This window comes from Chiloscyllium punctatum, chromosome 8, assembly GCF_047496795.1.
Source record: "Chiloscyllium punctatum isolate Juve2018m chromosome 8, sChiPun1.3, whole genome shotgun sequence".
NCBI classification, from domain to species: domain Eukaryota; kingdom Metazoa; phylum Chordata; class Chondrichthyes; order Orectolobiformes; family Hemiscylliidae; genus Chiloscyllium; species Chiloscyllium punctatum.
Window position 1 is genome coordinate 96,628,045 of NC_092746.1, and position 25,758 is coordinate 96,653,802.

Below are 25,758 nucleotides of genomic sequence, written 5' to 3' on the forward strand. Positions count from 1 at the left end.
TAATGCCGTCAAGCCAAGTCGCTAAAAGGAATGTAAATACTGTACTGGGGTTGGCCTTCATTGGGACGGAGATTCGGAAAACTCACCACCGCTTACATGGGAGATTGCTCCGTCCAATCTTTTCACAGCCAAAACCCCCGAAATTGCTGGAAAAGCTCAGCAGGTCTGGCAGCATCTGTGCACAGCTGAGCTTTTCCAGCAATTTCTGGTTTTGTTTCTGATTTACAGCAGTTCTTTTGATTTTTGTTCTCTTTAGCTTTGTGTCGGTGGTAGCGCTTGGCAGGAGGGATATTTTCAACATTTTACTTCACCAATCTACCTGTCTCCTGGCGCCTTGCAATATGCATCTGTGAAAATGGAAGATCTTTGTACGCCAGGCAAAGAAAACGAACATGCGTTTATAAATCTGTGGCAAAGGTTTTAACTGTGTCCTATTTATTCTAATCGACAGGCAGAAAACAACATAGGGCACTGTCGAGTTGTATTGCACCCATTTGTGCTTAACTCCATAAAGGTCCACACTCCTGCCTTGTATTCAATTAAAAGCTTGTCCTTCAGATAAATATCCGTTTCTGGTCAATCCTTTAACTGCACTAAAACTCAGCTTGGGCCCTGTCCTAGCAGTTTTACCCATTAACACGACCTCTGCAAAAATAACCACAGTGGGTTGCTGCAATTCCCAGAGACCAGGACCTCTGAAAGGGCTGCTGAGGAAGTTTTATTATAAATAGTTAAAAATCACACAACACCAGGTTATAGTCCAACAGGTTTAATTGGAAGCACACTAGCTTTCAAGTTACTAGTGTGCTTCCAATTAAACCTGTTGGACTATAACCTGGTGTTGCGTGATTTTTAACTTTGTACACCCCAGTCCAACACTGGCATCTCCAAATCATTATTATAAATACATGTACCCTTCACTTCACATCAACAGGGCTGCCAAATCTCGCCTCGATGCTGCAGCACGACTCGTGTTTGGCATCCTCCAGCCGGTTTATTTACTGAATCTGTTGACATTTTCTGATTAAATTCAGTGATAAAATATACACATGCCACCCACTGAGCCCTGGCCCCTGATGGTTCTACAGGTCGCCATAAAACGTGAAGAAAAATGGTAATAACCAGGGCGAAAAATAAAGTTACATACATTTTATTGGGAATTCTTGACATGGTTTTTAGAAGTGATCCCTTTCAAGTTGTAAATTATCTGTTTCGTGTAAGCCAAACGTACAGTAATGAAAACGTGCATTGCATGACTGAATTCATACAGCACCTGTTCACAAAATTAATGCTTTGGAAATAATTTTGCATCATCCAGGTGGAATGGAGAAATGCAAACTTTAGATTAACATCATCTTATTAAACTTGATGAATTTGAATCTATAAACTTCAGTAAGTGCTGGCTTGCATTAGTGTTGGTTTGGTCACTAGCAGGACTGACCCCAAAGTGATGGGACTGTCCCTCTCTTATCTTGATTGACAAACGTTGGACCCGGGGGCATTTTATTTCGTACTAATGCGCAGCCTTCCCAATTACTTTTAAATTATCACTAATCTGCCATAAAATTGCGTGTGTGCTGAGCATAGTTTCTCTTTATGTCCGCCAAACTGCTAAAAAGAGTGAAATGCCCTTTTATGAGGAGCGCACACTCGCCTGAACAACGCTGTCATTCCGTTGATCTGCTTGCAACTATAGTCCAGGCAATTGCCATGCAGTTTTTTAAAAAAAAAACAGCTTGTATTCTATAATTCTTGCCTATTGCTTCAATTAGGAGCAAAAAAGAGAGAGGGCTTTGTAATGCAATTGTCTTGCAAAGGAGAGCGCCTTAAATTGGGGGATTATGCGAGCTGGACCACCTGTAGGGCATTCATGGGCATTTCTCTGTGTTCAGGCCTATGCCTTGCTGCCTGCAGTCTGGGCAACAATGCAGAAAAAGCTGTTTAAAATACTGTTCTCCGTTCCCTTCATGCTCACTAACTGTTACAAGTCGTTCCCCCCCACCCCCCCCTTAAACGAGTTAAATCTCAAAAACGTCCCTTTTAATTCATTTTTTTAGGCACCATGATGGCGGCTGATGTCCTTGAAAACAAGGGAAGCTAGAAATGAAGGGGGAGGGGGTAGGTGGGAGGAGGAGAAAGAGAGAGAGAGAGAAAAAGTACTTCAAGCTTGGAAACGAGACATCAAAGTTACTCGATTCAAAAGGCTCACTCCCACAGATTAACCCTATTGAATTGAGCCTCGTTTAAGAAATTATGTACTCAACCAGTAGGCAGCCAGGTAAAAAGTTCAACAATTACCAAAATGTTCAGTTGCTCCTAAACTAACATCTCAACAAACTACCCCACCAGTAAAATGCACATTTCTCTTCCCACCCCTCACCCCTCCCAGAAAATAGCAAGATTTGCCGAGCGTGTTCCAAACGTAATTAAAATCAAAGTTGTTTTATTGCCAAAATAGAATAATTGTTTCAAATAATTCTGGTGCTCCTGCAAGGCAACCACTAAACTTTTTTTTATATACAAAAAAATGTACATACTCTGAATATACTTCAAAAAACGCTTTTGTTATGTACACAATTTACAGATTTGTGTTCATAGTACAAATAATTATATAAATACAACTTTGCAAGAAACCCGTATTACTTGGGGATACTAAAAAAACAGGATTTTTAAGGCAGGTTGATGCACCCAGGCTTATAACCATTACGACCTGTGTCAAGTACTCCATTCGTTCCTCTATTTGAATTAATGTCAACAATTTTTTAAAAATGAAGAACCGAGTCCTGGCATGATCATAAAATCGCGACCGGCTGAAAAGTTCCTGGTCAGGGACACGACTTAACTCCTTTCCCCCTCACATTTCTGACAGCGTGTGCATACCAAAACGGTTAAGAGTCAAGAAGTATCAGCGCCCAGGTACATAGTTGCGGTCAGTCCTTCACTTCTGACTAATGGATACCATTAGAAGTCCGCTGACATTCCAACGAGACGCCGGGTCGAGAGAACCATCCCGAATGTTAAACTTGCGATAACGGCACTTGTTTGGGGTAAGACACCGAGCTGGCGGTGCCAGACCTCCAGGTGAGTCCGGTGCTGGCGTCGCTGTACATGGAGCCGCCGGTGCCTTTGCTGCCCCAGCAGCAGCGCGTCCAGAAGGCCTTCCAGGACTCCAGGGTCTTGCCCGACCAGATCCACACGCCTGAGGTGATGCCGACCAGCAGGCACATGAAGTACTTGAGCATGAAGACGGCGTAGTCCGGCCGGCGGGCCTCCTGCTCGCCCAGGCAGGAGCAGTTGTGGGTGAGCTCCCAGTGCGGGCGGTTGTGCTGCTCGTAGAAGTAGCAGGCGACCACGATGGTGGCGGGCACGGTGTAGAGCACGGTGAAGACGCCGATGCGGATCATGAGCTTCTCCAGCTTGTCGGTCTTGGTGCCGCCCTGCTTCAGGATGACGCTGCGGATGCGGAACAGCGAGACGAAGCCGGCCAGCAGGAACATGGTGCCGATGAACAGGTAGATGACCAGCGGCGCCAGCACGAAGCCGCGCAGGTTGTCCAGGTTCTGGTTGCCCACGTAGCAGATGCCCGCCACCGGGTCCCCGTCCACCGAGCTGAGAGCCAGCACCGCGATGGACTTGACGCTGGGCACCAGCCAGGCCGCCAGGTGGAAGTACTGCGAGTAGCCGGCGATCGCCTCGTTGCCCCACTTCATGCCGGCGGCGAGGAACCAGGTGAGGGACAGGATGACCCACCAGATGGAGCTCGCCATGCCGAAGAAGTAGACCAGCAGGAAGACCAGGGTGCACAGGGCCGGCCCCGTGGTCTCGTAGTGGACGTGCGGCTCCGAGGGCGCCGCCGGGCGGCTGCACGCCACGCTCTCGTGGCCCGCCACCAGGCGCACCAGGAAGCCGGCGGACACGAACAGGTAGCAGGCGGACAGGAAGATGATGGGCCGCTCCGGGTACTGGAAGCGCTCCATGTCGATCAGGAAGGTGGCGACGGTGGCCAGGGTGGAGACGAAGCACAGCACCGACCACAGGCCGAGCCAGAAGGCGGTGAAGCTGCGCTCGTCCGCCGTGAAGTACGGGTCGTGGCACGGCACCGCGCAGTTGGCCGCCTCGCCCGTCCGCACCCGGTTGTACAGCGGGTGCCGCTCGCTGCGCACCGGCACCATCGGCGCCCGGCACTGGCAGGCGGGCTCGCAGCGGCCCGGAGGCCGGGGAGGGAGCGGCGGCAGGGGCGGGCCGGCGGCGGCAGGGGGCCGGCGGCTGGCTCCGGGAGGGGGAGCGGCGGGCGGAGCGGCCGGAGCCCGGGGCCGGTGCGGGAACAGCGGCGCCGCCGTGGTGGCCTCGGTGCGGTTGTAGTCCATGCACAGGGTCTCGGGCTGTCCCTGGCGGGGCAGCCGCTCGCACTTCATCCTGTCCGGCCAGGCGAAGCCGTACTGGCGCATGAGGGGCGCACAGCCGGCCTTGGCCCGCTCGCACACGCTGCGGCACGGCGGCAGCGGCTTCTTGTAGTCCTCCAGGCAGATCGGCGTGTACATGCTGCACAGGAAGAACCGCAGGTCGGCCGAGCACTGGATCTCCACCAGCGGCCAGAACTGGTGCACCTCCAGGCCCGCTTCGTCCTGCGAGTCGTGGTTGAACTGGTTGGGCATGTAGGTGTAGTTGTAGCCGATGCCTTTGCACAGGGGCACGGTGATCTCCTGGCAGGACAACTCCTTGGCGGCCGAGGCCCCCCTCGACCTCTGCAGCCACGCCACGACCAGCAGCAGCTCCAGCAGGTAGCAGCACTCCATTGCACACCCTCCAGGCTTGGTTATTTATTTAGGGGGGGGGGGGGAATAAAGATCCTCTCAACCAGCACCGAGCACACCGCCTCCTCTTCTTCCTTTACACTTTCTTTTTCAACAAACGCCAAGATAAAATCCTCGGGTCCAGCAGCACAGTGCAGATTGTCTCCTTCTCCTGCTGCTCCTGCTCCACTCCTCCTCCTCCTTCCAGGAGCAGCCAGCCTCTCGCCCCCCACCCCAACCCTCCACCTCCAATTCCTCACTCCCGATCTCAGAACAGCATGCGGATCAGCAGCCGACACGCATTGAGCCTGGGCATCGGCGCTGCGCAGCACCTCATGCAGAGGACGAGCAGTGAAACGTTAGCCTCCCCCTCTCTCGCAGGCCTGTCTGACTTAAGATGCCCACAACTGCACCTTTCTCTCACCCCTCCCCAAAACAAAACTTCATCCAAGTTCCTCCTAACTTTTTTCTTTTCCCCTCTTCTTTGAAAGGACACGGGTTTCTTTCCTTTTTTTTGGCTGGTCAAAGGGGAAAGCAGTCCTGGGTTTTGGAAGGTGGATTCCCTTCAGACTGACTACCGATCCCGCTGTGGCCCTCCTCTTCCCCAAATAAAAACAAATTCTCCAGGACTGAATTTCAACGCCGCGTCCCATTAAATGATCACCGAGTGCTGAGAACCTCATACTGTTGTATATTTATAATGTGAGACAAGCCAAATCCCACCCCTTCCCTGGCCCGGGTTACCAATCACACGGTGACAGGGGCGGAGGGAAAGGGGGGCGGGGGGGAACACAGTGTCTGTCAGTCCATTCTCGCCTCAATGAAGAATCCCACAGTGACAGCTTCCAGAGGGGTTGGGCGGTTAGCAGGTTAATTTTCGCTTGTTAGTTCCTCGCAGGGGGCTGTCTTTAAAGCTCCCGCCCCCTCGAACAGGAATTGTTTGGGGGTTTTTTTTCGTGTTTGAATTGATGTTTCATTCGACCAGGGATTCACGCAGAAGCTGGGTTTGCTGCATCTTTAAGAACGGAAACTCGAGTTAGTTAAAGGCGATGGGCATTTTAGAGATAAATACATTAAAGAACAATGTCGACATCTCCTGCTGGGTATTTCCCAGCATTTTCTGTCTCTATACTAGAGTGCAGGTGGTGGGTTTCGCTAGATCCTTTTGTGCAGTGGAGGGAAATACAAACAGCGCGAAAAAAGGACGGGAGCTGAGCGAGGGATTGTAAATAAATGATTGCTGATGCGCGTGTCCTTCCAACAGTTTAACTATTGGGCAAGTTTTAGCCGCGCTGTAGCAAGTTTAACGATTGTACACGTGTGCCGTTTCGGATGAAGTTTAACTGATATAAACTTTCTTTTTCTTTTGTTCATTTCAGTACTGCCCGTGTCGTTTGATCACACCCGTCTGTGTATTTCAGCAATTTGCACTTCGCCAGTGAATGTTGGCGTTTATTTTCCCGCCTTATTTCTGAAAGTGCAAAACGGGAGGACCCTCATCGTGGTGTGTGCATTTTTTAGAGCTGGGTTGAGGGTCCCTCGCCTCGAACTGCAATCCAAATTCTCTCCATTTTTGTCTCCCGCCTCGCCACACCCTCTCCTAAATTCAAGTGACCGAACCACAAGGACTCCTTCAGTATTTCATTCTCACAGAAATATCGTAAAGCATTCAGACGCGATGCTTTTGAATTCTGTGAAATGGATTTACACATGATTAATGGGAGCCATACTGTTCATGTATATACCCTGTGTTATTACACAGTGAGTAACGTTAGTAGCAGCTCTGAAATAGCACAGGGATTAGAGACCGCTTGAGTATTTGAAGACTGGTCGCCTCCGGTTTCTATGCTGTCCCTCCAATTAAATCTTTGAAGCATCACATTTAACAAATCCTTATTCTAATAGACTGATGACATTGGGTGCCAAGTGAATTCGCTGGTTAATATGGTTTTTGGTGAAGGAGTTACTAAAAATGCAATACAGTAATCATGTTTCAATTAGCTTCCATTCACATGCAATAATGATAGCTTCTTTGAAAAATGATGCTTACTCAATAGATAGTTACAGCCCCACCATCCGCCTATGTTATAATCTTTTGCCATGGTCTGATCTAAGTCCAACAAACCTAACTATATTGATGGTAAAAAAACGTAAGAAACTTTGTTAAAGATTCATGTTAAAGACAGGGTCTTCCGTATCATGTTAGCACCCGATTGTTCTGAATGAAATGTTTTAAATGTGTAGACTGTTTCCTAAACTTTTGGATGTTTTTGAAGCAAACTCCTGAAGGAATCTGTTTTAGAGTGCGTGAACTCTAGTCAATTTTACCACTCCAAGTTCATTTAAGATAGTCATAGAGTTATACAGCACAGAAACAGACCTTTCAGTCCAACTCGTTCACGATTATCAGATATTCGAAACTGGTCTAGTCCCTTTGCCAGCATTTGGAGTAGGTTCCTCCAAACCCTTCCTATATGCGTACCCATCCAGATGCCTTTTAAATGTTGTAATTGTACCCACATCCACTACCCCCTCAGGCAGCTCATTCCATACACGTATTATCTCCTGTGTGAATAAGATGCCCCACAAATCCCTTTCTTCTCTCACCTTAAACCTATGCCCTCTTGTTTTGCACTCCCCCATGCTAGGAAAAAGACTTTGGCTATTCACACTATCCATGCCCCTCATGATTTTATAAACGTCCATAAGGTCATCCCTCAGCCTCTGAATACTCCAGGGAAAGTAGCCCCAGCCTATTTAGCCTCTCCCATAGCTCAAATCCTCCAACTCTGGCAATATCCTTGTAAATCTTTTCTGAATCCTTGCAACTTTAACAACACCTTGTTAAATACATTTTGAAATGAAAGGTTCCCAAGTCATATAGAAATACTATCTTCCAATTCCCCTTTTATTCATTCTCACAGGATGCAGACAATGCTCCAGCCAAAAAGGGCCAAGGTCCAATTCATGATCTGTGTTGAGCGAGCTTGGATGAGGCAGTGCTACATTTAGACTCCGTACAGTGTGGAAGTTGGCCATTCAGCCCATCGAGTCCTCACCAACCCTCCAAAGAGCATCCCAACCAGACCCAATGCCCTATCTTATCCCTATTATCCTGTATTTCCTATGGCTAATCCACCTAACCTGCACATCTTTAGACTGTGGGTGGAAACCAGAGCACCTGGAGAAAGCCCACACAGACACTGGGAGAATATGCAAACTCTACACCATTTTCCAAGGGTGGAATCAAAACTGGGTCCCTGGCACTGTGCTAATCAGTGAGCCACCAGACAACCCATTTGGCGTCAGTACCTTTGTGACGGAGTGGGGGAGACTCCTGATTGCTAGGCATTAATCCGAGACAGTCGGATGTCAGTTGTGCTATGGAATATCCTCCATCACCTCTCATGCCACTTTCAGGAATGTAAATAGAATGTTTAGAAAGGAAAGGACTTCATGCTCAGGTGAAGCAGACAAAAATTAGGGAGTGCCGTCTCTGCTGTCCCAGACTGAATATGTATCATACTCCTGGCTTCAGAAAAATGCCGTCTACTGTAGTAGAGAGACATTATATCAGCAGTTTTGTCAACCTCCTTGTTTATAGTTAGACATGGCAACTACCTTACAAAAATAAAGTAATAAAATGAATATATAGTGCCTTCTATCTCTACAGTAGTTATTTGTTCACAGGAAGGATCCTACAAACAATTATGAACTGAACATTTAGTAGTTCTATTTTGTTTCAATGTAGAAGATTGGTTTACAAAACACTTCAATGTATCTTCAAGACATATATCTATATATGTGACAAATAAATAAATAATTCATTCATTTGTTATTGGAGAAATCACTGCATTTTCTTAATCATTTCATGGGCTCTATGATATTCACTTAAACAGAACACGCATGATTTTCACATTTCACCCAAAGGACAAAACATCTGAGAATCCTGTAGTAAAACACTGTAGAATTATGGATATTTTCCTAATCAAACCATTCAGATATATTACACAGTTCTGAAATCACTGGGATTTGAATCCTGGATCAGAGGTAGGGACATACCCACTGCACCATAAGAGCCCTCCTAGGCTGCTGTAGATACTTTAACTTGTGAAGACATGTTATAACATGTCTTGAGAGCAGGTGGACTTGAATCCAGGCATCTGGCCCAAACGCTGGGATACTACCATTGCACCACAAAAGCCCTTCCCCTAGAGCCATATGTTCAGATTTATAAGTGGCGTTTAAACTCACAATCCTCTTAATGCAGTAATGAAATTGCTTCATCAACTTTCGTTATGCTGATACGAGCACTTAATGATTAAAGGAGGTGATTTAGCTGATATGTGATATCACAGATTACCCTAACTTCTTGTATTATTGGAACGTAGAAGGCTCAACTAAAGGTGACGATTGAATCTGAGACAATCACAAAGTTTAACTGGCAATTATATCAGTATGAGTGAAAAGATGTTGATGTGGAGTCTACATCTACAAAATACTACTGTCCATACTGAAATTGTTTATTCTGTAATTTCTGTGATAAAAACAAAGCAAAAATGTATCATGTTCACAGGGACATGAATGAAAGCTTTTGAGAAATCTAAATGTTTTGATACATTTTGGTAGGTTTCAAAGTAATTGTTTGCAATGGTGCAGTACTGTCCCGGTGTTAACTCAGTGTATCAAACCTTAGTTGGCAGGGCAAGAAGATAGGGAAGAAACAAATGATTCACCTACAGTTAGTTGGGTTTGGCAGTTGGCTGATGATAAAATCAGGAGGATGAAGTGACGACTGAGAGGCTGGAAATCAGAGTCAAGAGTGGGGTACTGGAAAGTCACAACAAGTCAGGCAGCATCCGAGGAGCAGGAGAATCAACGTTTCGGGCAAGAGCCCTTCATCAGGACAAAATCATCAGCTCTTCATGGTGACAATATCACTTAATTTAACATTAATCGGTGAGTAAGTATTTACCTAGATGTTAATTGTGGTCAAATTGTAGCACTGTCATCTTTAAAACAAATGTTTGTGGGTTCAAATCCCACTTGAGACTTGTGCATAGAATCTACTGAAACTTGAATACAGTACTGAGGAAGTGCTGCATTGGAGACATTAAATGGTGATCCTGTTTGCTGTTTCATATTGATATGAAAGATTCCATGGCACTATTTTGAAAAGGAACAGTGGAACTCTCTCAATATTTGTTGCTCACTCAGGATCACTAAAATAGATTATTTGGTTATTATTACTGTGTTGTTCCTGGCACCTCAACGTGTTCAAAACTGATTGCCAAGTTTCCTTCATTACAACTGTGACTGCATTTTAAAAGTACTTAATTGATGTAAAACCCTTTAACATCCTGAAGTCATGAAAGGTGCTATAGAAGTACAAGTTTATCTTTTAGTTTAAACACAGAAATTGCAAGAAAATCCCAACTGGTCTGGAAGAATTAACTTAATTTTGAGTCTTTTGATTTTTCATCAGAACATTTTATTTTTCTTTACTTATCTTTTAGTTCTTAATTTAACCTTAACATATTTCATTAACATTACAAAATACAACACAATATACTTGGTCAAGAATTATGTTTGCATGTAGTGAATATTTTAGGCTGCAGATTTTAATAGTAGTAGAGAAACAAACACTTGCTTCGTTTTTAATGTTTATTAAAAACATCTGTAAACATTGCTTCTTTTTTTTGGAACAGCAGTTATTGTAGTAATGGTTCTGATTTTGTCATATTTAGTTCCTCCAGACAAATATGTCATCTCTTCTTTTACTTTCCACATTGTCACAAACCATTCAGTTTCTTCCCTTTCATTTGTTAACCTTTCACCTGCCTCTGTACTCACTTTAAACATAGGGGTGGTATGGCAGCTCAGTGGTTAGCACTGCTGCCTCACAGTGTCAGGAACCTAGGCTCAATTCCACCCTTGGGTGGCTGTCTGTGTGGACTTTGCACATTGTCCCTGCATGGGTTTCCTCCCACAGTCCAAAGATGTGCAAGTTAAATGGATTGGCTATGCTAAGATTGCCCATGGAGTCCAGGTTTGTGCAGGCTAGGTGTGTTAGCCATGGGAAATGCAGGATTAATGGGGTGGGTCTGGGTAGGATACCCTTCAGTGGGTTAGCGTGGACTTGATAGGCCAAATGGTCAGCTTCCACACCGTAGGGATACTATGATTCTTCTATGAAACCTGCTCACGTCTCTAACTCTGATGTAAAGTTGCTGACTTTGAAAAGTTTGACTCCTTCTCTTGCCACAGATGCTACTTGGACTGCTGAATGATTTTCAACATTTTCTGTTTTATTTTAGATTTCCTGAACTGTCACTGATTAAGAGAGTAGACTGGATTTTCTGCTTGGGTGGAATCACAGCGTGTATAATGGAGAAGCACACTTTGTGTCTGTTTGCTGACATGAATGCTGATTTTGCCAGAGTTCCGAGCATCAGCAAAACATGCATGAGTATTGCAAACTGCAGAATGCAATTCACTGTGATCTTGCTATTAGATGCACCGAAAGTTTAAAGGTTGGCAGCAGCTTAAGAGGCAATTCCAACAAAAAAATGCCATATCTGTACAACGTATTTATTTACAGGCAGTGTCTGGGTTGCACACTGGTTCTGTCTTGAGTCAGTTCACAAGTTGATTTGTGCACATAGGACAATATGAAATAGCTGTTCATAAGTACAGTAAATGTTCATTTGTTAGATCTTTAAAATTACATCTTTTCGTAGAGCTGTGTTCGTAAATATGGATGTTTGTAAATCAGGGACCCCTTTATTAAACATCTCAGATGTTTCTGAAGTCTTGCAGGAGGGTTAAAAGCCTATAGTTTAGGCAAGAAAGTAGTGAATTCACTAAGTAAGCAAAACAAAATCTGCAGTATTGATGCACTGGAGAGGCATCAGCCCAAAAGAAAACAGCACACAATAACAATAGCAGGAAGTGTCCAGCAGAGTGAATGCCAACAGGACCACATCATTTGAACAACTCAATGTCTCAAGCAAAATAAATACGTAAGCAGCATTTTGTGGGAACGACAACAACAATAAGGAGTTACCACTTACTTTGCCTCTTTGTTAAATTGACAAAGTCATCAGTGTTCAAGACAAATCATAGTAACCTTTTCCTTCATTAACTTTCACCTGAAAATGTTCCTTCTGTCACCACTCTGCATGCAACTTATCAATACAGGCAACGTACTTATGTTTCCATGCTTAAAGTCTCTTCACACTTCTCTCCTGCAGAAGGTAGGAGCAGAAGTAGGCCATTTGACCCCTCAAGCCTGCTCCATCATTCAATATGACCATAACTGATCATTGAGCTCACTACTCTTATCCTGCCCTCTCTTTTGTCACAAAAGCTACTTCTATCTCCTTCTTGAAAATATACAATGTTTTGGCCTCAGCTACATTCTGTGGTCATGAATTCCACAGGCTTATCCTTCTCTTGGTTAAGAAATCCCTCATCCTTAAACTATAATCCCTGGTTTTGGACTCTGCTATCATTGAGAACATTCTTCCTGTATCTAACCTGCCTGGTCCTGTTAGAAGTTTATAGGTTCTATGAGATTCTTCTCATTGTTCTAAATTCCAGAGAATACAATCCTAACCGCCTCATTCTCTCCTCATGTGTCATTTGTGCCATTTTAGGAATCAATTTGGTAAACCTTAATTGCACTCACTCTATAACAAGAATATCCTTCCTCAGATAAGGAGAACAAAACTGCGTGCAGGTGTGGCTTCACTAATGCCCTGTACGATTGCAGCAAGACATCCTTGTTCCTGTACTCGAATCCTGTCGCTATGAAAGCCAACATACAGTTTGTCTTCTGTACTGCCTGCAGCACTTGCATGCTTACTTTCAGTGACTGGTGCTTGAGGGCAGCCAGTCTTGTTGAACATTCCCCTCATTCAATTTACAGTAATTCAAATGATAATCCGCTTTCCCATTTTTGCTACCAAAATGGATAAGTTTGTGATGCATTTGCCCATTCGCTTAGCCTGTTCAAATCACACTGATGCATGACTGCATCCTCCTCACACCTCACTCTTCCACCCAGCTTTGAGTAATCAATAAATTTTGATGTATTACACTTTAATTCCCTCATCTAAATCATTAACATATTAAATATCAAGACAGAGCAACTGCAAGCATACGTTCAAGTCAGATAGTGAGAGAGAACATGAGATTAGGGATAAAAATACATGCTTACACCATTAAATCATCTCCCTTTGTCAAAGTTGCCTGCATTCTTTTGGAGTGTATTCAATTCTAGCTTTTTAATAATTTCACAACTAATAACCCTATCTGCTGGCACATTATTGTGTTTGTATGTTTTTCAATTCTGTCGTACTTGGATTATTTACATTTTTATAGCTATTTTGCTCTCTTAACTTTTCCTTCCTCTTTAATATAATAAGTTTGCAGATGACATCAAAATTGGGGAAGAAGGCGTTTGGTATGCTTGCCTTTATTGGTCAGTGCACTGGGTATAAGAGTTGGGAGGTCACTTCTGGAGTATTGTGCTATAGGAGGAGGAATGTTGTGAAACTAGAAAGGGTTCAGAAAAGATTTACCAGGATGTTGCTGGGTTTGGAGGGTTTGAACGTTTTTAGAGAGGCTGAATAGACTGGGTCTATTTTCCCTGGAATGTTGGAGGCTGAGGGGCAATCTTACAGAAGTTTAGAAAATCATGAGGTGCATGGATAGGATGAGGGTGGGGGTGTCCAAAACTAGAGGGCATAGGTTTAGGCTGAGAAGGGAAAGATTTAAAAAGGACTGAAGGGGCAATCTTTTCACACAGAGGGTAATGCATGTATTGAATGAGCTGCCAGAGGAAGTGTTGGAAGCTGGTACAATTACAATCTTTAGAAGGCATCTGGATGGGTATATCAGTATGAAAGGTTTAGAGGGATATGGGCCAAATGCTGGCAAGTGAGACTAGATTTATTTAGGCTATCTAGTTGGCATGGATGAGTTGGACTGAAGAGTCTGTTTCTGTGCTGTATATCTCTATGACTCTATGACTGTTTATCGTCAATTGATCCCTTGCCCACAATTTAGTTTAAAGCCTTTGCTACTCCTCTAAAATCATGAGTCACCAGAACACAGGTCCCAGAATAATTAAGGTAAAGGATGTCCCATCTGTACAACTTCCTTTAACACTGAGTGCCAGTCCCCCGTGAATTGAAAAATCACCCTACTTGATTGACACTCCATGCATCCCTTTAGACATTCACTGCCTTGACCACAGTGCTGGCAGAGTGCAGCATCTACAAGATGCACTGCAGCAACTCACTAACAGGAATTCAACAGGACTTTCCAAACCTGCAAACTCTACCTCCTAGGAAACCATGGCTCACAGATGCATGAGATAAGAGTTCCTCTCCAATTCACAATTATCTTGACTTGGACATATGTTGCTATTCATTGTTAATGGGTCAAAATCCTGGAACTCCCTGCCTAACAACACTGTGGGTGTCTCTACACCCCATGGACTGCAGGGGTTCAACAACACAGCTCACCACTAACTTCTCAAGTGGAATTTGGGTTAGGCAACAAATGGTGGCTAGCCAGTAGCTCCAACATCCCTTGAATAAATAAAATGAAAGCACAATAACTGTGACATTAAGAAAGAATGACACAATTGCGCGCCAAACTGGTGAAACATATTTGACTGTGAGTAACAAACCTCAAACTCTACACATGCTTTGCTGCTGCCGATGTGACTTGACAAGATTTTTGTAGTTGACAATTGACCTGAATGCCATTGACTGAAAGGGTCTGAGGCATTCTATATATAAACAATGGCCAATTGAAGTGAGACTTGCACTGAAAAAAGACAATGACGGCTCTATCTGTTATGGCTTTAATTTCCATGACATTGATTTCAACAGATCAGATGATGGACTAAACCAAGCAGAACTAATTGGAGTTGTTTCTTGGCTCCCTTGCAAGATCTAGGTTCTCTTTCTTGTTTTAGAATAAATCTTGATGTTTTATATTTACAATTACAAGATTTTAGTGTGCATGCGTTGTCACATACAATGAGAATTGAAAGAAGAAATGGCAGTTTGAAAAGACTATACATTATGACTCATTTGTAACATGTCACAAAGCCAGTCTTTAAACTATGTCTATTCAATGTAATATGTTCAAAAAGAACATACAAAGTTATCCCCAAATTCTTTCATGTGCATTATATGAGTAAAATCCTTTAGTTTTGGGAATTCCTAAGATTGATTTTTGGAAGCTTCATAGATGTGATTCTTGCTGACATACAGCTCATCAGTGGTTTTATTTTCGTCATTCGATTATTAGCCATTTGTGCAAAGTTTCCTGCACAAATACAAACGATTAAATATTGTCAAGGGCAGAAGTATCTATGTTTACGATTTTGTAAAGCATGCAATATACAGATTTGTAATCCTGTGCATGTGTGAAAAACTACTGAGAGAAGTAACTACTATTTTCCAATAATTTTTCATTAACAATTTTAGCTGAAGTATAAAAGGTTGTGGAAAGGAACCATTTGGTTACTAAGGGCATATAGCATCATTACTAAGCATGGCACTACCAACTGGATGCATTGACATTTGCATCTATTACTTCCCCAAATAGTTATTATTCATGCATGAACCTTCACAATGTATGCTACACCCAATCATATCCTCACTCAATGTCCACAAATCGAATGGCGATTGCCGCATAGTAACCAGGACAATTTACCCTTGCTGATTTCCTCCTCAGAAGTGCCGAAGTAAACAGAATCACATCTACAGTGACAGACATTTAAAAATGGTTTAAGGCAACTTGGGGCTGTAAAAATCACCATATCAATGGAAGTCTTTCTTTGTTTGTTATCACCTCAACTTAAATTGGAGCTCAGTATAGACCAGGAATTTAATTTGAACCCTCATCAAATTAATGCTCCAACACTGGCTAAGGTCACTGTGCCAGAGGTGCAGATCCACTGGCAATTCAACTATGGGGTGACATTCAGATAATATCCAGGTTCACATTTCCAACACTGTTAAGATGAAATTTGTTCTTTCTCTCTTCACTTGGAAATGCTGTTTCCAGTTTAAAGGATACTTTGTTGGCACTTCAGGATGTTGGTTAACTCAACAAAGATCAGGAATCAAATCTTATACCTTGTTTCCCATTGTCAGTACAGCTTAATTTAATAGATTTAATCACTTAAGTTATTTGGTCTTTCTAGATGGAAGCAACAGTAAAAATTAGTTTTACATGTCGTTAAGCAGTTATGTTCACCCTTAGAGATGAGTGATGATTAGATTTCTCAGTGAGCAGATTACTTGCCATGATGTGGTATGGTTGTTTGACTTGAGTTTTTATATAAAAAAAGAAATCTCAATTACTGGAAATCTGAAGAAAAGTTGAAAATTGTACAATCATATAAGTCTGTCTATTTGTTTATTGTCTGCATGCTTCATGAAAACTAATGAAGTGGATTTTTCTACAAACTCTTTTAATACAGTGAATATTTTCCAATGGCATTTGTTAAGGTAAGCGCACTGTAAGCGCATAACAAAAAAAATCAGGACATATGGAATCAAGAGTCAAGTAACTGAATAGATAACCAATTCGCTACAAAATAGAAAGCAGACTATGAGGGGTCAAAGGCACTTATTTGGATTGAAGGAAAGTTGATAGTAATGTCCTACAAGGAACAGTGTTAGGGCCACTGTTATTCCATTCTTTACACTGATGATTTTGCATAGGAATACATATTTCTAGTAATATGCAATTTGAAGTAATGAAGTTTTACTAGACTTGAATTGAACTCTAGTTAGGCTGAACTTACTGTGCACAGTTCTAATTTCTACACTATGCAGAGATTATTCATGCACAAAAGAACATGCAAAATGATTTAGAAATTTAGAACCAGAACTGTAAAATTATAACTTTCAGGAAAGATTGAACAATTTGGGGATTTTTTTCTTTAGAAAAAGAAGACGTTATAAGAGCACCAAAGAGATCTTTAAAATTGTGAATTGTTCATATGTGGTAAATGTGAAGAGAATGCTTTTATTAAAGGCCTAAATACAAGACAGTTGTCAATAGATCTATTAAGAAAAGGAAAAGTTTATTCACTCAGAAGTGATCACAAATTGGGAATCACTTCCAATGATTGTGATAGAGACAAACTGCTTAGATACTTTCAGAAGAAAACTATATAAGTTTGAGGAAAAAGAGAATAGAAAGGTATGCTGAAAGGATGAGTTAAGGTAGATTCCATGAGAGGAGACTTGTGTGAGTATGCAGGTTGCTACGGGCTAGTTGGGCAGAATGGTCTATTTCTTCCCCAAATGTCATATGTAATTCTACATAACGGACTAAGGGCCAAGGAATTTATTAAATAAATTTGCTTCAATTTACCAAGGAAAGGCAGTGATGTAGAGGGTGTAGATTCACTGGGTTAATAATCTCGCTTCCCCCCCCCCCAGATAAATATTCTAAGGGATGTAGGTGTGGATGCCATTACAGCAGATGGTGAAATTTTAATTCAACAAAAATCTGGAAATAAAGGACAGTCTAATGGTGACCATGTAATCATTGTCAATTGTGCTAAAAAAATCTTTCTGGTTTAATAATGACCTTTAGGAAGGAAATCTGCTATCCTTACTTGGTCTGGCCTACACATGACTTCAAATCCACAGCAATGTGGTTAAATCTTAACTGTCCTCTGGACATTTAGGGATGAGGCAATAAATATTGGTTCACCCATTGATGCCCCAATTCATAAATGAATAAAAAAATTCAGATGATTCTGTTTTCTGATATTTTCGCTGGTTGCTATTTAAACTAGACATGTATTTTTTTCAGAAGGTAATTGAGAATCAATTTTAATTGAGAATCTCTAGAAACTGTGATATGAATGAATGGTGGAGACAATGGGAAGTGATTTATTATTGTATAATTATTGTATAAATCCACTCAGAAATTGGCATCCTCATTTTCTGTAAGATGTTTCATGAAAAGACACAGAACTTGTCTAGAGTGTTAGTCCATCTGAAATCATCAGCTCTGTGGTGACAAAACATCAAGAGAAAGGTTTGTGTGCACTATTTGTAGCAAAATTGTAAATGTGTTTTTATAACTAAGTTTACAATTACCTTGTAGCCCATGGAGAAAAATCTCTCAATCATATGTTGTGCTACTAATTCAACCAGAATGTCGATTAAACACAAATGCCAGTTGCATTCAATAGTAATTAATTGTTTGGACAAACTACTATTGGCAAAATGAAAAGAAATCAGGTCACAGATCCTATTTCCTTTTAAGTAAAATTACAATTCAATTTGCTGACTGCTGTTTATTCAACTGGCTAAACTTTGAGTCAAAGTTTATCTGGTTACTTATATCATCAAAGCAAATGTTAGATTGCTTCTAAGATTATAGCAAGACAATCAGAAACCTGGCTCCTTTCAACTTAATTTCTCCCTTTAAAAACCAAGCACAAATATACTTTAATTTGGTTAAGTCAAAGGAAGTCTCTGCACAACTTTAATCACGTTACACTATTTCAAATTATAGAGAAAATCCTTTCCGTTCATACCCACCTTTTCCATTACCCAACCCTGGTACTTATTTGCTTATGGCTTTTCTAATAATCAGTCACAGGTGGAACTGGGTGCAGCTGGGCCCTCTAACAGCCTGTTGTCTGGCCCCTTGCAGTGTTAGCACTATGAGGTTTGGATGTGTACACCTTGTATGGTAATCCACCTTCAGCTCATTACTTCAACAAACACAAAATGTTTCTCTGTGTTTCTGCAAATTTAACTATCAATTCATAGAATTTTATAGCACAGGAGGAGGCCACTTGGCTCATCAGCCCTCTGCCAGCAATTTTGAAAGAACTATCCAATTTACCACACTTAATTTGTCACTGCGTTCTGAGGAAACATTTTGAATGTTGTTTGAACTTCCTCAGAGAGTTTAACAAACTCGTAAATTCTTGCATGAGAGAAACAACAATTTTATACTAATTGAGGGTTGTATATTGGTATGGACTTTATCAATGCATATTTATTCCTGCACCGGTTGTGGAATGTTAAGGTAAGATGTCTCACTGTTGGCAAGTGGAACACGGTTCCAGCTTTGGCACCCAGTCATAGCATCAATCACTTTGATACCAGGTGTAAATCAAGTTAAATTCAGATTAAAGCTTTCTCTGCATTGCTCCAATTAGACCAATGAAAATTCTAGTTCCAAGAGTGTAACATAAGGATGTCGGAGGGTGTATTTTCCATCTTGGCACTGAAGTGTCAGAATACAGCCAACTGAGCTCTGCATGTGTTAAAATTATGCATGACTGACCTCGCAAAATTTCCCAAGGCCAGCCTAATTGATACTTAAAGTAAGCTTCTGGCCTGGATTGAACCTTTTGGTGGGAGCTCATGGCCAGTGGGGGTTCAAAAATAGCGTGCACACTTAAAGGAATACAGTTACTTCCTAAAAGTAAAGACTTACCAGTCTGCCGAACATTATTTTTAAAACAATCTTCATCTTTTCCTTTGCCCTTTGAGCAATGATAACCATGTTAGGCTGATTCGATCCTCCAAACACACATACTATATATACATACACACACACACATATTCCTCTGGGGAGGTTTTTTGTTTTAAAAAAAGTAAAATTGTTGGTCAGAGAATTTTCTTGTAGCAAAGTAGAGATTATTGAAAAATAACCTTTTTACAGATTGTATATTTAGATGCTTCTTCAGGAGTGAGATGAAATTTGGAGCTCCAGGGTATTCTTCCCACGTGAGCCATGCATACCACTACCTCCCAGAAGGGCAAGAGAAGCAGATGGATGTGAACACCACCATTTGCAAGCTCCCCTTCAAACCATCATTTGCTGCTGCTCGGTCAAAATCTTTCTCTTTACAACACTGTGGGTGTATCTATACCACATGGACTGTAGCAATTCAAGAAGGCAGCATACCACTATCATCTTGAGGGCAATTAGAGAGGGGCAATAAAGGAAGACTTAGCTAGTGATGCCTGCATTCTGTGAATAAACTTAAAAATACCTTATGAGATGGTTGTTCAGTATGGTATTAAATGCTCAGTGCTGCAAAGGAGAGTTCCTGCTCTTTTTTATGCCACCAGCACTTCACTCTTCCACTGTAACTCATGTAGTGCCACATCCTTCTGCTAACAATTTAGATCCTCTGCACTTTGATGGTAGTCTAGTGCTTGCAAAGTTGGTTAGAGGGTTAGAGTTATTTTCGATGGGATGAGACCCTGATGGTCTCTGGGTTACTGGCAATCCATGTCTCTGAGAAGATGAATAAAAGTTAATGGGTTCACTATAAGAGATACATTTTCAAAACATGTTTTCATTTTAAATATAGTATAAGCATTATATTTGTGTTTCTGCTTGTGAGTAAAGGGTGAACTCACCTGAGAACACTATCCCTTGAGTTGTGGATGCATCTGGTTTCTCTATTTCCTACCTCTTCCTTCATAAGTCAATGATGTTAAATCTTAAATTAATTTGAGGGTTTTAACTATCTGGACTTGGCTTCTAGTTGGGTCTGTTGCTATTTGTTATGTGCCAAAGTGTCATGATGGTGGAGAAATTGTCCTGAGAAGTTACAAGAAGCTCATAAAGATGTCTAACCAGCAACCCATTATCCTCTTCAATAATATGTCTTCAATAATGTTGGAAGAATTTCCTATGCAAAGTTCCCTAAAATTTCAATACTTGTATCAGTTTCAGATGTATGTTTCACTTTGTAATTGGATGAAGATGCATGGTAAACATCCAATTTACTGGAAGATTGTGTATTAATAAGAGTAATGACATTCAGGACATAATTTAAGGCATTGTGCTTGGGACGGCTACTTCACAGAAATAATGACACAATGATTTAACCTTTCCCTGAAGATCATCCTGCAAGGATGGCAGATTTCATGAAATTGTGCAAGGGTAACCATAATCTTTTGCTAGTTAAATGTAATCTCTGAAACCACTAGCAGCACCTATACATGCTGTCATAATAATATTGTCCTTGGCTTATCTACACTTGAGTTTTAATGCTATCCACAACTTTCACCACCTCCAGACCCAATTATCCTAGTGTTGTCCTTAGCTCTGGAGGAGTTCAATCCTTTGCAAATGACAACTTATCCAACACACAACTACTCTCTTTTTTTCTCCATAATGCTCCTGTGTTAGCTATTCATTGAAGTTAGATATACTAATTAAAAGTCTTCTTGCACACATCTTCAAATTTCTCCAGTACCTCACCCTTTCCTACCTGTACAACCTCAATCAGTTGTGATATTCTTTATACTCCCTCTGCTCTGCTCCTTGTAGTGCCTACTCCCATTGTTCTATTCACTGAAGACTCTTTAGCCATTTCAGCCTTGCAGGATTGAACATTCAGTCTAATCTCCTCTGTATTCCTACTTACCTCCTTGAAAAAATGTGTTCAAAAATTAACTTCTTCAATCTTGACTTTGATCAGCGCCATTATCTTTTCTCCATTCAATGTTTCTGTGAAGTGTTTTAGGACATTTTATTACATACCTCTGTTGTGTAAGTATAAATTGTTGCAATTTTATTATCTACCACTTTTACTTTTATTTTCAAAATGGAGTTATCTCCTTAGTGCAGTCCTGAAATGCAGTCCAAACACTTGTCAGATATTGGTCATATTTTCTGATATCAAGTTACAGCCATCTACCTTCCAATCTCATCAGTGGATGCCAATTCTTACAATGGATGTGAGAAAGGAGATGCAGGGACTAGGATCACTCTATATCTTTCTTTTTTAAGTCTTAAAATTCATGTTCACATCATCCTTGCTCATTATGCAGACATATTCAATCAAGAATCAGGAAGCTTTTCAACTTTTGTCCTGGTTTATATTTATGCCATTAAGATGCATTCGATGAGAGAGAAAATGCAAAGCAGATCACACTGATGACAATTTTTAAAAGCAATCAAAGATTACAGTTAACATAGCAGAGAAAAAGGCTTGAAAATCTGATCAAAATGCTTAAATCAACTTCTCCCGTGCCTCTCCTATCCCATGCCACATTCTCACAATAGATAGGATTAGGTGATATATAGAATTAAAAGTGGCAAGAATGTATAAAAAGCATTAATTAAATCAAAGATAAGAGGGTTCTGGAGAGGGTGTATGGGTACACTTAGGTTTACAACAAAAAAGATTATGGAGCATTGCAGGGCAACTATTTAGTCAGGCTGACTGGAAGGAACGCAGTGTCCAAGTACTAAAGAAAATGGCAAAGGGGAAAAAGGTGGTAAAAACACTCTTTACTTAAATATAAATAGTATTCAGAGCAAAATAAGTAATTTAATAGGATAAATAGAGGTTAATGGGTCTAAAGTTATCGGCATTACACAGAGTTCAATTCCCACCTCAGGCGGCTGACTGTGTGGAGTTTGCACGTTCTCCCAGTGTCTGCGTGGGTTTCCTCCGGGTGCTCCGGTTTCCTCCCACAGTCCAAAGATGTGCAGGTCAGGTGAATTGGCCATGCTAAATTGCCCGTAGTGTTAGGTAAGGGGTAAATGTAGGGGTATGAGTGGGTTGCGCTTCGGCGGGGCAGTGTGGACTTGTTGGGCCGAAGGGCCTGTTTCCACACTGTAAGTAATCTAATCTAAAAAAAATGTTTACAAGGAAATCAAAACTGGGAACTAAATAATCAGGTCTATGTGGCTTTTGAAAGACCAGGGAAAAAGGGTGGTGGGGTGACTTTGAAACCATGAGGTGGAATTAAATACAATGATTGGATTAGAGGATGTAGAATCCATTTGGGTGGAGATAAATAATAACCAGAGAAGGAAGACACCAGTGGGTGGAGTTTATAGATCCCCCTAACAGTTGCTATGCTGCAGAACAGAGAGTAAATCAGAAGATATTGAGGACAGCTAAAAGAGGCAGTACATTAATCATGGGTGACTTTAATCAACTGTGATAACCTTAAATCAGAGTCATTACAGAGGCATGAGTGCAGATTTGGCTGGAATGGACTGGGAAAGGAGTTGGAAGAAAATGCAGTTGAGCAACAGTGGTACATGTTTAAGAAAATCATGTAGGACTCGCAACAATGATATATCCCAGTGAGGAATAAAAATTTTAGGATGAGGATAACCCAAGTAGGTTTAACCAAGGAGGTTAAGAACAATATTGAATTGAAAGAAAAAACATGTAACGTGGCAAAGATTAGTCACACGCCGGATGATTGGGAAAGTTTTGTAAACCAGCTAATGATGATCAGAAAAAAAATAAAGAAGGAGAAGATAAAATTTGAGGGTAAACTAGCAAGTAATATAAAAAGGGATGATAAGGTCTTCTTTAAATACACAAAGAGGAAGAAAAGCCAAAGTGAACATAGATAGTGAGGCTTGGGAAATAATAATGGGGACCACAAAATGGTGATGAATAAAGACTTTTCATTAGTCTTCATGGTAAAAGATTCTAAAAGCATTCTGAAATACCAAATAATCAAGGGGCAAAAGTTGTGGAGGAAATAAATACAATAACTATCACTAAAGAAAAGGTACTAAGGAAACTAATGAGACTAAAGTCTGACAAAGTCCCTGGACCTGATGAGTTACATTCTGGGGTATTAAAGGAACTAGCTGGCGGGGGATCCAAGATGGCGGTGACCCAGCAAGTCTGAGTCTGTAGTGCTCTGCCCAAGACTCAGGCAAAGTGGGATGCCCATCTCCACCACACTTGCCAAATCATTTAAAATAACTTTCATTTAATACAGCTAGTCATTTTACACCAAACTTGAGTAGTTTAGTGCTCTGTTCAATGACTAAGGGAAAGAATGCCTGCAGCTCGCAGCACTCAGGAACCCCTCCCCCACCGTCCCCAGCTGCAGCAGAGGTGTCTGGAGCCACCCTGGGGGACTTACCTATGGTGGTGAGCCTTGTTGCAGTGACTTCCAAGCTTGAAGAGAAAATCAACGCCTTTATAGAAGAGTCCAGGAGCAGGTGGGAATCGTTGTCGGTCGCGCTGCGAAGGCACGACCAAGACATAGAAAAAAGATCAAACATCGAATCGGGAGGGGCGGAGCTAAAGGCTGCGACCTCTGAGGCTGCTGCACAATCGGCCGTGGGTCGGGTCTGGACTCTCGAACAGTGAGTCCGGGCCTTAGAAGATCACATCGACGACCTTGAGAATCGACGTCGTCGAAAAAATATTCGTTTTGCTGGGCCTTCCCGAACAGGAAGAGGAAGGACAGCTTGCAGTGTTTCTGGAGCAGTGGCTCCCTCAGATGTTGAAGCTGGAGGCTGGATCAGGCCAGGTAAGGGTAGAATGGGCCCACCAGGTTGCAATACACAGGCCCGGGTCGGACCAGTGCACCTGCCCAGTCCTGTTCTGGCTTCAGTGTTATAGAGAGAAGCAAATGCTCCTGGAAGCCTCCAGAAATCTTGGGAAAGATCCCCAAGCCATGACTTACAAAGGATACAAGATTATGCTGTTTCAGGATTTTTCCCCAGCTTTGGTCTGCAAGAGGAGGGTGTTTGATGAAACGAAGAAGCGTTTAAAGGATTTAAACATTCAATACTCCCTGCGCTACCCAGCGACGCTACGTTTTAACCACGAAGGGTTCATCTATAACTTCAGATCGCTGGAATTTTTGGACTATCTTAAATAAATTGTAAGAGTTCATTCGTGTGGTGAATAATGTTGTTCGGCCCCCCCACCCCCACCAATTTCCCCGGTTTATCCTTTTTTTCTCTTATTACCTTTATTGCTTAATACTATCTCCGGCGAGTAGGGAGGGGGGCTTATTTGTTCTCCACTTTGCAATTTTCCCTTTTTTTATATGTATAAGCTGGGTGGTCTAGTTGATTCAGGTGAGGAGGGGTGCCTGCCTTGTGCTACCTTATCTCTCTTTTAGAGCGGGCTTGTTTCCCCCTATTATTTTGTGTTACTATATTTAATTATTATCTGCTGGGACTGTAATTTTATAGTTTTATATGTTTATGTGTGGTATTAACGTTACCAAATATATCTAGGTTTTGGTGTGGGTGGGGAGGGGGGCGTTGGATAGGGTACTCACTGTTAACTTTAGCTTTATAGTACACTTGAATTTTCTTTATTTTATTATTTTATTATGGGATGCCTGGGTTGAGGGTGGGGCACTGGTTGGGAGAGGATATGATGGGTTTTCGGAAAGGAAGTGATGCCCCCTGGAAACAAGGGGGAAAACCTCCGTATAAATATGTTTTATATTTTTTCTATTTAGAAATAGTTTTTTTATTATATTGGTGTGAGTGTATTAAAGAATCTCTATTTTTGTGAATTTTCTATGGTCTATGGTCGGGGTCTTTTGGATGGGGTTTCTCCTCCTGGGGGGTCTTGGACTTGCCTGGACAATTATGGTTAGTCATTCGATTAAATGGTGCACCTGGAATGTCAAGGGGAGTAATTCACCAGTCAAAAGGAAGAAAATACTATCAAACCTCAAAAAAGAAAGAGTTGATATCGCTCTCCTACAGGAGACATGTTTACTGGGTAAAGAACACTTGAAATTACAACAGGGTGGATTTGATCAGGCCTTCTTTTCTTCTTTCAGCTCAAAAAGTAGGGGAGTAGTCATTCTTATTCGGAAGAATCTCCCTTTTAAAATCCTAAGTCAGATAAAGGATGAATCTGGATGATATATACTGATTAAAGCCCCTATAAATGGAGAGGAATATGGGATTTTTAATCTGTATTGTCTCCCGGCGTATCCTTTCAAATTTATAAGGGAAGCCTTCTCCAAATTGATGGCTCTTGGGGCTCGTCATACAATTATAGGGGAGACTTTCATTACATTATGGACCCGGAGGTAGACAGGATACCCAAGAGTACTGCAGTGTATCCCCCACATCCAGGCAATTGGTGGATTTGAATAAAGAGTTAGGATTAGTAGATGTGTGGAGGTGCCTCCAC

At 41.8% G+C, this 25,758-nt stretch overlaps 1 protein-coding gene and 1 long non-coding RNA gene across 2 annotated transcripts; one reads left to right on the plus strand and one right to left on the minus strand.

Moving 5' to 3' along the window:
• Positions 1 to 2,423: 2,423 nt before the first annotated feature.
• Positions 2,424 to 5,482, minus strand: fzd8a (frizzled class receptor 8a). The gene has a single exon (XM_072576137.1). It carries the CDS (start codon positions 4,794 to 4,796, stop codon positions 3,018 to 3,020), a length of 1,779 nt encoding a protein of 592 aa, XP_072432238.1. The 5' UTR covers positions 4,797 to 5,482; the 3' UTR covers positions 2,424 to 3,017.
• A 186-nt stretch (positions 5,483 to 5,668) lies between these two features.
• LOC140480777 (uncharacterized) lies at positions 5,669 to 8,450 on the plus strand. The gene is made up of 2 exons (XR_011961402.1): positions 5,669 to 5,828; positions 6,173 to 8,450. It is a non-coding gene; the product is annotated as an uncharacterized lncRNA (long non-coding RNA).
• The last annotated feature ends 17,308 nt before the right edge of the window (positions 8,451 to 25,758 follow it).